General features: G+C 40.0%; 1 protein-coding gene and 1 long non-coding RNA gene across 5 annotated transcripts in view; one reads left to right on the top strand and one right to left on the bottom strand.

Annotated features, from left to right (window-relative positions):
• Window positions 1-15,109, bottom strand: part of INTU (inturned planar cell polarity protein) — a 39,400-nt gene that overhangs the window by 22,854 nt on the left and 1,437 nt on the right. For 3 of the 4 annotated variants that reach the window (XM_039551056.1, XM_039551059.1, XM_039551060.1), the window contains exons 1-2: window positions 12,005-12,150; window positions 7,791-8,377 (exon numbers count right to left, since the gene is read on the bottom strand). In XM_039551056.1, the coding sequence (XP_039406990.1) occupies window positions 7,791-8,377; window positions 12,005-12,144 (727 nt within the window). In that variant the 5' untranslated portion in view covers window positions 12,145-12,150. Of the gene's footprint in view, window positions 1-7,790; window positions 8,378-12,004; window positions 12,151-15,109 lie in introns of those variants that run through there. The other variant, XM_039551057.1, reaches the window with a different exon arrangement.
• Window positions 12,247-14,399, top strand: LOC104693697. The gene is made up of 3 exons (XR_752599.4): window positions 12,247-12,536; window positions 12,625-12,871; window positions 14,310-14,399. It is a non-coding gene; the product is annotated as an uncharacterized LOC104693697 (long non-coding RNA).

Below are 15,109 nucleotides of genomic sequence, written 5' to 3'. Positions count from 1 at the left end.
ACATTCCAGTTTAAACTAGAAAAATCAGACTGGGATTTCTATATGAAGTGAAGGAAAATATTCTCAAGAAGTATCCCAGTGCTAACTAATTGGTAACCTATGCCTCATCCCCCTCAAAAAGATGCATGTTTAAGCATGGAGTGTGCAAGAGGGATATGAGACCCGTGGAAAAGAAAACCAACTTGTGAAGCTATAAAACATAAAATAGCATCAAGAGATAAAACTACACAGACCTGTCAAAAGGAATAGAGATTGGAAAGTAAAAATAAAAGGTTTTTTGACCATTTTTGTTCTTTCCTTGAAATGTAGGTGAGTGATCCCATCCAGAGTACTCCTTACAGTCCTATTCACCTGTGCTCAAGAAATCAAATGAGATCATATACACAGAAGTGATACTGTAGCAACCGTGGGAAATGAAGAACCTCTTGGTTAAAGACAAGATAAGCAAAACCTAGGTGAGAAATCAGAGCGGAAATCAGAAGGTTCTGCAGACCCTAACCAGAGAATTTCTAAAAAACTTTCCAATAAGGGTACCTAGAGCAAAATACCTAAGATGAGGCAATATAAATTTATGACAAGAACTGTAAGAAGCGACTGCCAGTGGCGCCAGGACTTGATTCATTGGTTCCTTTTCAGAGGCAAATATTCAACTTCAGAGTAACAAAACAGGCCTTATTTTCTACTTGATTTTTCTTTGATGTCATTTTCAACTGTCTCTGCTTTCTGTCAGGTGAAAAGCTTGATTAGTTTCTAGCTTGTATCTTCTGTCTGTAGGAAGGGAAATAAAGAAATTAGCTTCTTACTGAACACTGAAAGGGACTCGATTCCAAGGTCCTTCTTATGCATCAACTAAAAACACCAAGAGCTCCTCTGAAAGAGCAAATTGAAAACCAAGCTTCAATTTCTCGAGCTGCACAAAGACTCCCCTAAAAAGTACCTCTACATCCTCTCCAAGATTATTAACATGGCCTTCATCACTCAGGCAGTGGAAAGGGATTAGAAAAAGGATATGGAGTTGCAGCAAATGTGCATGTTTAGCATAGTTGTATTTTAAGCCTCAACTTGGCAACAAAGATGTGATCAACTGCAGAAATAAAGCACTGACCCACTGTGAGGTTCAGTAGGTATTTCAATTTTCCAGGAGAAGACTTGCTCAGCTCAAACTGACACAGTGATAATGACATGCAGACTATGGAAAAGCACAGCCTGAGTCTCTAAGGTCTCTCCATTCCCTGAGAATCTATCAAAGGTCACGGAACGTTCAAGTTTAGAAGAAACTGACAGTTACCATTATTCCTATGTTCTACCTTGTTGTTAAATACCTTCAACTGCAACTGGAATTCTTCCCAGGCACAAAGTAGATTCCTCAAAATCAGTGCAACACACCATCAAGGCCAACAAGAGAAAGAACATTCTTCTTAATTAACCATCAGAAAGGAAATACTGAGTACCCCCAAAACGCAAGCAATATTCCTCTTTAATACATCAGGCAATAACCAACTGCTCACTCTTCTTTTACACTGAAGGAAAATTAATTCCTACTCCTCCTGAATGCAAAACCAAGAAAAGGTTACATTTTATTCTACACATAAAAATATTTAATTTTTTTCTCTTTCAAGAAATGGCTCTCTCCCTAACCTCTGTGTTTCTTGCGCAGTTAAGTTTTAGCCTGTCAAATCTTCAACACAACAGTAATTCAAAAACAGAAAAGCTGAAAGTTAGACAGCATTTAAGAGGAACTCAGTAAGCCCATGCCAGAGCCCCAGGACATGAAAATTAGTAATGAAAAGCAGAGCACTCAGGCTACTCTAATATAACAAGAATTATAAACAGGATTACTATGTTCTTTGTTAAGAACACTGTATTAAAGATCATTGTCCACAACTACAAGAGAAAGCATAAATTGCTCTTGTACTCATCTTAAACTCATCTATTTAAACAAAAGTTGTTTGTGTTCTGTTTGTTTGACTGGATCCTTAGGAATTCTGTTGTAAAGCCAGTCAGAGGAGCTGCACACACTTTGTGCAGACATCCACACCTTAGCACTTGAGGGAATGTTTTGGAACCACATCTCCCAGGGTGGAATAGACAAAGGCACTTTAAAAGGAGAAGAGCCATCAGTATTTACATGCTACATACTCCAAGTGTTTTATTTATTCAATGCCTAATCTACACATGTAAAACTTTCATTGCAGCAGTAAATATTTATTCCATCCAATTGGTAAAAATGTAATCATGGACCATACATGGAACAGCATTCCAGAGCACACAGGCCAAGCAGTCCTGTAAGGCTGCCTGCCTTCTGCCAGAAAATGCTGCATCACTATCAAAGAGAGCAACTTGATCCACAACAGAGAAAATCTCTACTGATTAGGATGGATTTTTCGGAATTGGGAGTAGAGGCAGTGAGGGTGGGTGCTTGCATTTTTTCCTTCTTTTCTTTTTGCCACACACAACAGCAGTCAAAGAATAGAGTAAGAGAATAAATGACATCACTGGGCAAAGAATAAGATACGTAGAATTACAAACCCTGAGTATTTTTAAAGCAGGACATGACCACAAGATTTACTCAGTGTAATAATTAACTGCTGTGAAAGAGTTTGTACATGCAAGTCTTACTTTGTAAGAGCTTGACATCTACATTTATTTGAGAATTGTTTCTTGCACTTTAGCAGAGTAAAAGACTTAGAGAAAGACAGACTGATTTACGTCTACACACATGAATTATGTCAAAAAATCAATGCAGTTGTATGAAATTTAATCTAATTTCACTTACCTAATGCTTAAACAATTCAGGTTAAATGAAATCAAAGTGTAAATAGCCTTTGCAATTGTTTAAGTTGGTCTAACTCGATTGTCTGCAGAATAAGTCAAACCATCCCAGACTAAAACATCACTGAATTACAGATATAGGGAGAAACATCAGAACAAAGTATCACTCAGTTCCACTTTTAGAAACGCAGCGAGCCACTACAATAGAGGAAATGAATTTTCTTCAGGCAGCTCCAGGATATAATTCCTTAAGCCAACAAATTTTTCTTTAGAAAAAATACATGTCCTTCTGAAAGAAAGTAGTTTGGATTATGTATTAGGAAGAAATTCTCCACTCTGATGGTGGCGAGGCCCTGGCACAGGCTGCCCAGAGACGCTGTGGCTGCCCATCCCTGGAAGTGTTCAAGGCCAGGTTGGATGGATCTAGTGTGGGGTTAGGACTAGATGATCTTAAACATTTCTTCCAATCCAAACTGTACTATGAGTCTAGGATTCTCTTTAAGGAATGAAGTAAGCTTTACTCTGATCCCATTAAAATGAATGATCAAGCTTTTGAATTCTATTACTTACTGTGGAAAGATTCTCAGTTTACAAAGAAACTGCAAGACATCTATACATGTTCTCTGCACAATGTTAAGCAGGACTGAATTGTACTTAAGTGATGAAACAAAAAGAGGCGAGGCAGGAATTTTTTCCTATTTTATTTGTTCTGTCAATCTTCTCATCAGAAGAGACTTCTCCCATCCAGTCAGCAGCAGCTAAGACCTGTGTGTGTTGATCTCAAACACCCAGTCTGCACACAGCTGATGGAATTATTCCTGCCTCTTTAAGGACAAAGTTTAGGAAAGTCTTTGGCATTGCTGCCATCCCTAGAATGTTTATTTCAGAATTGCCTATCTCTTCGCCACTTGAGGCACAAGACTATGACTGCTGTTAACCATCCCTTCCCTAGAGATAAACCTGCATGCACCATTTCTAAAAGCAGATCTCCATTGCATTAAGCCCAGGGACACTGACTGGCAAGTGAACACCACTTCCATACTGTGAAGGGAAGTGAACATTTTTTTTCTGAAATCATGAGAATCAAGTTGTTCACATGGGAGAGGATGGAGACAAAACACACTTTTGTCATGGAGTCCTGATATTTAGTTTCCTCCATTCTTGGTAATGACTTGGTGGGAGCACTTACAAAAGTTCCCATACGTCTTTCCAAAAAAGGCAAACTATGGAACACATTCCTACTGAAGAAAAGATCAATTACTTGTTTTATACGTTACCAGGCTGCTTTCATCCAAACCAATGCTGCTGTGCTTCAAGAGGAGATTAAGAGAACAAAAGCAACATCCCCAACATCCCAGTGAGCACAAAGCAAAGCTTACACAAGCTCTGTTCCCATCTTGTGAGCCCAACATCTCTACTTGGGAGAGTCTTTCCAACAAATACACCATCTACAGTAATTCCACATAAAAATCTCAAACTCTCACAGGATTTTGGTCCTTTCAAGGGCTTTTATTTCTGATAGGACTCTAAGGATATGGACCTTTCAAGGGAAGCTTGCACCAGCAGCCTGTAGCTTGTGCATACATGTTCAAAACTGGATTATTATAACCCATCTTTACCTTCCTCCACAATTAATTCTTGTCAGGCAGGAGATTTCACAATTTTTTGACAATTGTACATACTGATAAAGTGAGAAGACTCATGCTGAGCTATTTGGTGATGAGAGCTATAAGATACTTTCAAAGAAGGTAACAACAGTACTCTCTGCCAGTGAGAAAAGCTTTGCTCTATTTACAGTGTCATTGGAATTAATTTTTTATTTTTACTATGGTAAAGATGATGCTCACCAGCATTTACAAGAACTCTTCCCTGCCATGAATCCAACAGGTTTCAATTTGAAGGGGGGTGGGAATCAAATTATAATGGCATTACCTATCACAACCCTTATTTGTCTGGATTTAAACGTGAGTATTTTGAGAAGCTTCTCCTCTTTGAAGATATGCTCAAAGTTTTCCACTGCAGACCAAGCTTTGTATAATGTTGCAAATTAACTTAAGCAAGGAAAGTATTTTGCTGAAAATACAAAAGACACTTAAAAAGCATGAGATAGAAGCAACTGTATTTCATCTTAACCAAAATGAAAGTGGCAATGAGTTTAAAAATCAATGAGGGCTTTTCTGTTTTGAAAATTTAAGATGGATGCTGACCTGCTAAATATAAAAAGAAAAGATAGATGAACTGATAAGCAACACATGGATAGAGTGCCATCTTTCTAGAGTTACAAAGCAGCGGGGTTTTTTAGCTTGCAAAACTGCTGTATTTACTTTCATATGGTCAGCGCCTGCATTCCACTTGGTTAATAAAGTACAGCAACAAGACTTACGACTTCCATATGCAATCTTAAAAACAAAAAATTAAAGTGTATTGCACAAATAATAAACAGATGTTTTAAGTGTTCAAAGCTATAAGGGATACACACTTCAAAACAAATAAGAAAAGCCACCTGAGGAAAGCGATTATTAAGGATGGGAAAAGAAGTTATTTCTACTAAAAATGTTGAAGCATAAACCACTTTGTGAGTCAAAATGAGTGCTGCAAACTGCTTACCAGGAAGACAACCAGATGTCATTTTAAAGCATGTCTTTTTAAAGGAAAATATAGTTTGGATTTGCCTCACAAAGGACTACTACCAAGCTGATCTGGACCACTGAAGGCCACTGAAATATTATAAAGCCAAACAAAAACAGGTTAATGCTTATGCACATACAGGTCAATGAAGATGAACAAAGTTATAACCAGACCAGCCAGCAGGCATTGTGCTGTGCCAATCAGGTATTCCTCATTTGTGATGGCTTAAGAAGCTGCTCACTTTTGCGCTAATTCTTCAGTTTTAGACTGACCACAAAAATGTCCTTTACTGGCTGTTTCCACAATTCTCAACAGGACTCCAAAAACCTACTTTTATCAAGAAGGACTGAAAGGCAAAGTTCTACTGTTATTACTCTTGAACTTTGTTTCCAACTTCAGCTCCTCGGAAGATCTGAGGAGCTGTCTATTTGCTTCTAAATCAGGCTTTGGGTGTACAACATAGCTATGCCATTCTCTGATGTGCTGTACAGAACCAGTAAACCAGACAGATTTTTGACAAGAACAGGAATTTTTTCCTGTATATTCTTTATGCAGACAACACTGAAATCTGAACATCTAATTTATGCAAAGCATCCCTATTTCTAGACACCACATAAAAATTCCACAGTACTCAGCTTCACTATAGATATATAATTTGAAAGTATTTTTACATGAAAATTATATATTTTCCACTGTTGGCACTGAATGCAGCTCATTTTCCCATTTAAGAGTTGAATAACCCCAGTATGCTTAAAACTATTTCAGTTTCAATGTGCAAAAAAACAAGGCAAGGGTTGATGATAGCCTAGGACGTATTAAAGGGCAAGACTCTTCTTAGATTAAGCTAAATGCTCTTCTCTTTGAAACAAACGAAAAACCCCCACAGTTTTTGTCCTCACTAGCTCTGGGAAGCATTAAGTGCAGCAGATGAAATTCTATCTCTGGTTAGGTCAGCTTGATCTCCTGGATCTGGTACTTGCCTACGCCGTTCTGACTTCACACCTGCTCTCACAAAACTCTTATATACAAATCTGTGTCCCAAAATTAACTTACAGGCTACAAACACCCACTTGTACACTAATGAGATTAAATAGCATTAAGCAGATCAAGTTGAAACTTGCTCTCTCCTCCCTCTCAGCCGACATCCCCCACTTCTTGACTAATCAGTTCTTGCTGGTAAAATTTGAAAGTTATCCAATTTTCCCTCTGGAGTATTCTTTAGCATCTCTACCAAAAACACGTGCTGGAACAACCAGCCAGTCAAAGCACGATGTGCCTTGTTACATACACAACACTGGAATTTCAAAAGCACTCATGCTGACTTTGTGGGATTTGTGCTACTATAGCATTAAGATTTTTAATGATCTCCTAACCAACATCACATCTTTGCTCTCCCATTCTGTGAGCAACCAGCTTCAAGGATAATTATGTAATCTTTCACCCTTTACAGATGTGGCCTAGTTGTCTCACATTTACTGTCTCTCAGGCTGATGTCTGTGAGTGCCAAGTTTTTGGTGGCCTCAATGTTGGGAGTGGGAGTATTTCTGCTCCCTCATTGCCCCTCACGGCAGTTCATTCCCCTCCATTATTCACATTTGGGTGCTTGTCAGACCTTCTGTGTCCCAAGTTTAACTTACTACACCAGCAAAATACTAGACTGCCAATTTCTCTTCTGGGTTAGTTTCCTGCCAGGCTGTTTCATCAGCTCATGGAAGTGTCCAAGCAGCCAAACCAACACAAAGGCTGTACGGGCTCACTGCCTCCCCAAACTGCAGCCCTGCGATGGATTTGGAGCCTCCCAAAATCTAAACTACTGAGGAAGCTGCTGTTAGGCTTGCTGAACAGAAAAATAACCAAACAAGGCTGTGCAGAAAGTTTATAACATATGAACGTATCTTACTCGGTATTTTTTTTCCTCATTTTTATGGCACTAAATCAATTTAAAGCGTATATACAGTAAAGCTTTTTATCTCAGGGGGATGCTGTGGAAAAGAACAAAATCTAAATAGGGTATCTGGCAGACTATACGTTTTCTCCAGTCCCACCTATCTACTGAGCAAATCCTCAGTTAAAATCCTAAATTAAAGGTGGTGGGGGGGTATTTCTTGCTCCAAGCTGCTCAATCTCTGAACACTAAGGAATGGTCATCTCCTTACTGTATTAACACCTTCTAGATTATGCCACATATTCTTAAAACCAATAATGCAGTAAAACTGACTAGGTAACAAAACATCAGATGCAATGACACTGATTTAAAATAATCCCTCGAGAACTGAGTAATTGCTTATGTCTTGGGAATATTCAAGTCAGCTGCCTCTAACAGCAAAAAACCCACAAATCTTCATGCTAAAGGAAGAGTTTAGAAGTTAACTATTCCTTCAGTTACTTACCAATCAGGATTTGACCTGTTTTCATTGCAGAACTACCTGGCACCAAGCCATGTACCACAAGCTTCTCTTCACTGACTCCTCTGGTGGCTTTATCCCTCCTGCCTTGTTTTTCCACTCTTCTGCTGCTCCATGAAGACTGATGGACAATCCCTACTAAGGCCTCCAGCAGCCTCTGCTGCTCTTCTTCCCCAGCACTGTAGAGTTTTCTGGGATTTACATAAACAGACACATCTTTGTACTTTTGCTGAACAGTGACACCCATTTTCTGAGCAGACTGGTGTTTCAATATGGAAGTAGGACCAGTGGGGTGCACATTGCAGCTTCCACTGCCTTTCTTACCAGAACGCTTTGGTAAAAGACTCTTCTTTTTTAGCATTTTGGTCCATTTCTTCAGTTCATACTTTCTTTCCTTTCGTGATCCCTCTTGAATAATTTCAGCTTCATTTTCACGAAACCTGACATGATTCACTGCTGGCATTTCTGGACAGCTGTTCTGAAGCAGAATTTCTTCTTCGCTTTCACTTAGTTCTAAATAAAATAATTCCCCATTTTTCTGCACACTATCCAACCATTCAGGCTCAAGGTCACTGGAAAAGAAAGAAGAATGATCAGTGAGCTCTGATAAGGAAGATCACTGTGCAAGTGACATCTGATTATTTTAAGTAGGGAGGGGACAGAGTGCAAAGGTTAAATAAAAAAAAAAGGAAAAATATAGTTGCCTCCTGAACATTGAAAGCTCAGCTGCTCTAAGTCTGCCATGATGGTTAGAACTTGTTTTAGATAAATGATGGATATGGCAAGGAAAAACATCCCTCTCGTATATTAAAATAGCTTCTTCAAATGCCTTAGAGGAAAACATCCATTGCAAAAAGCAGTAGTCTCTTTTCAGAAAACAAACAACATTTCTTTCACATGAAACTTTTAATTAGTAATTACATTCATGTGTACAATGGGACTTTCCCTTAAGAGAAAAAATTACATCCTATTTGTTCTCTCCCATTATTTTTTCCCTTATGCATTTGTAATATAGTCACGGCACGATTTTTGAGGTGGTCCTGTGCAGAGCCTGGAGATGGACTTGTTTATCCTTGTGGGCCCCTTCTAACTCAGGATATTCTGCAATGCTATGGGAAGACAGATTGTACTACCAGCCCTTTGGAAAGAGAAGATTAACATCTAAAAAATCACTTAAATTTAACATTAAAAAAACCCCCAAATAATCTAAGATGAAATCTAGGTAACAGTTTTTAAACGCCAAGTTCCACATAGCACATGCCAGCTTCCAGGCAGAAATACACACTAAAAATGTAAAGAGGCACCACTGCTACAGAAACAGATCTGGCAGCTGGAGTGGATCACCCAAAGGCAAGAGCAAGACACTGCTGCAAAGCAAAGGCAAAGCAGCTCCAGGATGTGTTAACAGAAGCATCATCAGCACAGTGCAAAAAATTCTTTGTCCTAATTTGGCAACGCTGATGTGTCAGCTACGTCCAGTTTTGGGTAATGAGTTTTAAGAAAGATGTAATAACTGGAACATAGCCAGAGCAAAGAGACAAATACTAAGTAGCCTATAAACACATTTTAAAGGGAAGGAGACTGAAGGAATCATACTCTTTTGGCTGAGAAAAAAAAAAACAACCAAAAAGTGCCTGCTGAGAGGCAACAGACCAAATGAACCTCAAGGTGAAGTTTAGAATGTTACTCCAGATGGATGAGGACCAATAATGGCCAAAGTAAGAGGGTACTCAGAGGTTTAATTATCTGGGATGTTCTGTATGGAAGATTTTCAGGAACAGACAAGACCAATTAATTCTTCCTGACTAGATGACAAAGGTCTTGCTGTTTCATAAAAATCATAAAAGGAAAAACGAGAACGGAGATTTAAATCATAATTACTATAATTGTTTAAAGTTAACACGCATTCATACATTTTACACTAGAAGTAATTTTACTGAATAAAGAGTGATGATTTTGTTTAAAGCTAGCACTAAATAATTCAAATAGAGCATTACATTGAAAACACAGATAAATGATAAAGCTTCAAAATGTAGCTGAACAGAGAACATTATAAAAAGACACTGCACCAGAGCACCTTCAAGGCTCAATGAGAGGATCTGGCTGGACTAACAATACAGAGAACACTGGCATTACTCTCTTTCTGGAGGCCCAGCTACTGAGAGAAGTCTATGGATGTTGCAGACAGGAAAAAGCATCACCTACCTCCTCTCCATTTATTAGCTTTTTTGCCCAAACAGATAGTTTAAAAGAAGAACCACCACTTGTGATGATCTGGCTATACCTGATGGTCCGGGATAAACCCAAGTGTGCAATTTCTGCCGAGTCTTACAGGGAATCTTGAGTTCTTACTCAAGAAAGTATCAGAATGCTAACAAAACCTAAAGGCTGTCAAGGCCACACATTATCTGATCCAACATCTCTCAGAAGGTGGTAGGCAAGAAATAACATGACAAGAGTTTTTCCTTGGTTTATTTTTTAAGGTGTACTACATTCTGGCATACGTGAGCAAAATCAGGCAAAACCAAAACATCAAACAACCCCACCCCCACAACCCCCCCAAGCCAACCAACACCAGTACTCTCCCCCCGCCCCTAAAAAAACCCAAACAAAAAAGGAAACACAAGAAATTTACAAAGAAATAACATTTGAATTAGCAGAAACTCCTGTGATGTATGATAGCATTTTTATTCCCTCTTTAAAAGAGACTGTGATTTTTGGAAAAGCTGCTTCTTCTCTGGGGTAGATGTCAAAATTTCAGCCTGGATGTCAGTTTATACACTCATGTTCTCCAGCTTTGTTGTCTGTTTTTATTAGAACAATATGGACCAAGGGGAAAAAAAATGGTGTGGGCATGTGTTTACTCTGGTTACCCAAAGAGAACAATGCCAGAGAGAAGTCAAGAAGGAACTATAGTGTAAAGAAACTGTCACTTTCCCAATAAAGATCCATACAGATATCTGAAAAAGCAAAGCCTGAAACAAGAAGTCTGCACCTAGGATGAGAGGCTTTTTTCCCCCTAATGCTGTAGTGTCACAATAGATTTAAACCAAGAAAGGAAAGAAAAAAAGAAAAGAAGAAAGAAAAATCTCATTTTTATCTCTTTTCCCCTGTGTTGAAACAAGTGCTTACACAATAACCTCAACTTGCCTCTAGGACTGGAAGTTTCAGTCAAGGGAGCTAAAAAACTTGAAGGCCTGCACTTCCCTAAGAGTAGTTTCACTGATCCCACACAGGTATTTCCACTTCGGAACAAATGTCTGAAAAACTGGGCTGATTGAAATTTTCCATTTATGGAAGAAAGATATATTAGAAAGAAAGGATCCAAGTTCTGCTGGATAAATGCAGATAAATTATTAAAAGTATTACACACATTATTACGAGTATTAGACATGTGTTCTGTGCTGGAAACTGTGGAAGACAGCTTTATTCCCTGAATGTATATAAAGAATGCCACTAAAGAGGCATTTTAGATGAAAGACTTGGGAAAGGAAAAATCCCAAACACACAAAACACAAAACCACATGGCTTCAGGCTGAAATGCTACAGTTGTCTTCTGACTTACAAATATAGGAATAAAGTAAGATAGATGTACATACAACAGCTTTGTCCCTGAGCCAGAGTTACAGGGCTACTACAAACTAAAGTACACTTGAACACACTTCTAAATTCTCCCATTTGAATATTTTTTGTCCTCCACTGCACAGCATGATGAAAAGAACACGCCGAATGAAATGTCATTGATTAGACCCTGAAACACACATTTTAAGTGTCAAGCAGAGCTGTTTTAATGCACGGAACCAAGTAAATTTTTAAAGTTTAGTAAGTTTTAATTTCACCCAAATTAAAACAACATGTACATATGTTAAAACCCTGGAGATTGCATTTGTAACTTTAAAATGACGTATTAGTATTACAGAATTATCTTCTGACGCAGTATTTCCCAAAAGACAGGACACTAAAAGACTACACCTTTCTTGCTAAAGCATGTGCCAAGTCCCTCCTTCCCCTCTGCTTCCCAGCTCGTGTCCCGCTGGGATACAGGACTCAGTGCAAGGACTGCCCGCAACTGAACCCACGCCGCGTCACCGTCAGGGCTCTGCAGAGAGACTCTGTCAGAAAGCTCACACCGTTCACTGCTCCTACAGCCAGCCCCGCAGCGCGGCATCCACCGCAAGACACCGCGGCCCCGCCCTTACTCGGAGCTCGCAGACAGCGAGGAGCCGGAGGAGCCGCAGGAGCCGCTCTCGCTGCCGGTGCCCGCGGGCTCAGCGCCTTCTCCGCTGCCCGGCTCCATCCCGTCAGCAGCGCCGCTCCCGCCGGGCCCCGCGGACGCCATGACAGCCGCGCGCCCGGCGGCGCACGTGACGCGCGCCGAGCCCTCCATTGGCCGGGGCCCCGCGCGCCATGGAGACGGCGGGAAGCGCGAGGGCCCGGCCGTGAGCGGCTGCGCCGCGGTCCCGCCGCGCTGGGGGCAGAGCGCGCTCTGCAATGGGCATTTCCCTGTGCCCAGCCTCGCCCGTCCCTCGAACGGCCTTCTGTGGCCTAACAGGGACGCATCATGCAGAACCAGACTTTACTGAGTTGTCTGACTGCAAGGTCCCAGTACCAGTCCCATAAAAGACACCGTTAGTGGAACTCGAGTGTCCTGCGGTGAGGCTCAGAGCAATGTAAGCAAACACTGATCCGGAAGGGGAAAGACGAGGTAAAAAGTGATTCTCGGGTCAACTGGTAAGCAATGGGATGCCTCTGTGCTTTATTTTATGTGCTATTATGTAAATTTAATGAGCTGTGAGAAATAAAAGTAGCTTCTCTGTAGGTTTGTCAGAAGAGCGGTGTGGTTCAGGAGAAGCAAGGATGTGACAGACCCGAAGAAGTACCTTAAAATAGCCTATGCAGTCTACACGTGTAAAATCACGCTCAGTCGAGAGAGACAAAAAAAACCCCAAACCCCTACTCGGTTTTCAGGATTTAAATTATTCGTATCCGTGAAAAACAAGACCTATGGCAGCCCTGCAGACAACTTGCTGTGTAGCTGTGTCAGTAAACCCATCAGGACACACATGGTGAGTGGGGAAAGGGATGGAGAGTAATTGTTGGAACATGTTTAATGTGCTGGATTTAATCTCTGCTCAGTGGGATATTTGCATAGCTTCAGCAGTGAGGTTTTATAGTGCTGGAACGCTATGTAGGGGTGACAGAATCCTGGTATGAAATTCCTGTACTTGAAACTGCTTTAGGGAAGCGTTTATTAGTAAGTGTGATTTAAAGTGAATTAACAGACAGAAATGTTTTGGACTCACATCCATGTGATTAAGGCTTCAACTGGAGTAAAAATACCTATGTTAAAAACTGTGGCCATTCTGAAGTCCCTGTACAAGACCTCCTGATTTTACAGATGAATTACTGTTGCACAGAATACAAACCTATCCAGAGGGGGAGATAGAACCATTTCCTATCTAAAGAGAAAAAGTTTGTTCTACTGTGGTTTCATTTAGAAGTAGGTGAGATACACTGTCCTGCCCTTCCTAATTATGCTTACATTTGCAAGCACTTTTAATACACCGAGCACCACAGTGAAGTGTTTCTGTAGAGAAGTGATAGTCAATGCCAGATGGTGCTGTGTTAGTTAAATTTCACTGAGTTCAAGAGTTGGTTAATTGGTTCCAGTTGTTTGCTCACTAAGTGAGAAATACAGACTCTCTCTCAAGGAGGCAGTGGTCTTACACCACTTGCTATTTTATAGGAGTAACATATCATGAATGGAAGGATGATGGAAGGTTGTGGTCCTCAGAGAGGAGTAGCTGGGAGCCACCTAAATGCTTTGCTGAAAAGAATGTGGAATTTTTGCTGCTGTGAGAACAATTAAAGATTGCAGCATGTATCTCACACAGCAGGATCTTATTTTAGTGAAGACACAGATTTTCCCACACAATCCCTCTTGAGAGGAAAGCCTCTCATTTCTTGGGCATAAATGTTAGGAAGAGACTTGAAATAATTTGTCTTCTGGCAGACACTTTACACTTAGTCCAAGTAGCTGGGGCTGATGCTCCTCACTAAGGAATCCATGAGCTTTCTATGCTAAATTGCTGGTTTTAACATGCAGATGGGAAAACTCTGCCAGGGGGCATCACTGGTATCAATAGCACTGCTCACCCTCACTGGACAACTGGTTAATGAGCACTTAGGAGTGGATAATTAAAGCCTGAAGGTTGTTCTGATTAGCTGTTCCTGCAAAGAACTAAATCCACGTGTGGAAATTTATTTCCTGAACAGGAGTTTCTTGTTACCTTTTTTTGGCTTAACCTGTTTCAAAAGCTGCTGTGCTTTAAAAATAACAGTCTGCCTCGATCCATTCAGAAGTCGACTGAAGTTAAAAGAAGACAGGGTATAGGACATACTGGTTCCATACTTCAAATTACAGCTCTTCATTAGTAATAAAGAGGCAAGAAGGCCCTAAGTGACTTGTTATTGTTTCATTTTTTCCTTTCTGCTTGTTTTCAGATCAGTTAATATTTCCAGGAAGGCTCTACCAACAACTGGACAGACATAAATGATACACTGCAAATAAAACATGATACGTTACAGATAAAACTAAGCGGAAAATTGTTTCATCTTTGTTTATCAGTTCTGTTTCTTGTTAACACCTGTTTTACTGAAAGAAAAACGTAACAAAAAATATGAGTGACATTATATTTCATCTATTGATTCCTATTTTTTAAAATTCCTCCAGTGCACAGCATGAGCAAAATATGTCAGAAATAATTCCCTCTTTTTTAAGGAATAATGACAACAACACAACTTGCCCCTGCCCTGTAAAGTCTTTCTTAAAGGACAAAATACATATTTCACAAGGATTCCTTAATAGTTAAGATTTTTTGATTACAAGGTTTCTATAAAACCGTTTAAGACTGTGGTTACAGAACCTTCTGTTCACAACTTCTCTGACAGGACTGCGTAGAGACTATCCACAGCAAAGCAGCGTGACTTGAAGAGTGACACTGGGCTGTCAGTTTAATTGGGATATTTACATATAGACATCCACGGAGGATGAAGGCTACCTCTGGGACCAAAGGAACAGAAATTTTGTGAGCAAACTCTCCAGTCCTCAATAAATAAAATAGACTGTTCTTTCTGACTTCTTACGCTTTCTTTATCAACTCTGATCACAGAAGGTATTTTAGAAGAACACAAAACCAACAGGAAGACAGCCGTGAAGAATCTGGGAAGAGCAGTACAATCCATCTCATCCTTTTGAACAACACTCTGTAAGAGTTAAGAGTTCTCTCTAGAATGAAAAGCAG

The sequence above is a fragment of the Corvus cornix genome, chromosome 4 (assembly GCF_000738735.6).
Source record: "Corvus cornix cornix isolate S_Up_H32 chromosome 4, ASM73873v5, whole genome shotgun sequence".
Lineage (NCBI taxonomy): Eukaryota > Metazoa > Chordata > Aves > Passeriformes > Corvidae > Corvus > Corvus cornix.
Note: the sequence above shows the minus strand (reverse complement) of the source record. Positions and strands in the feature narration are given on the sequence as shown.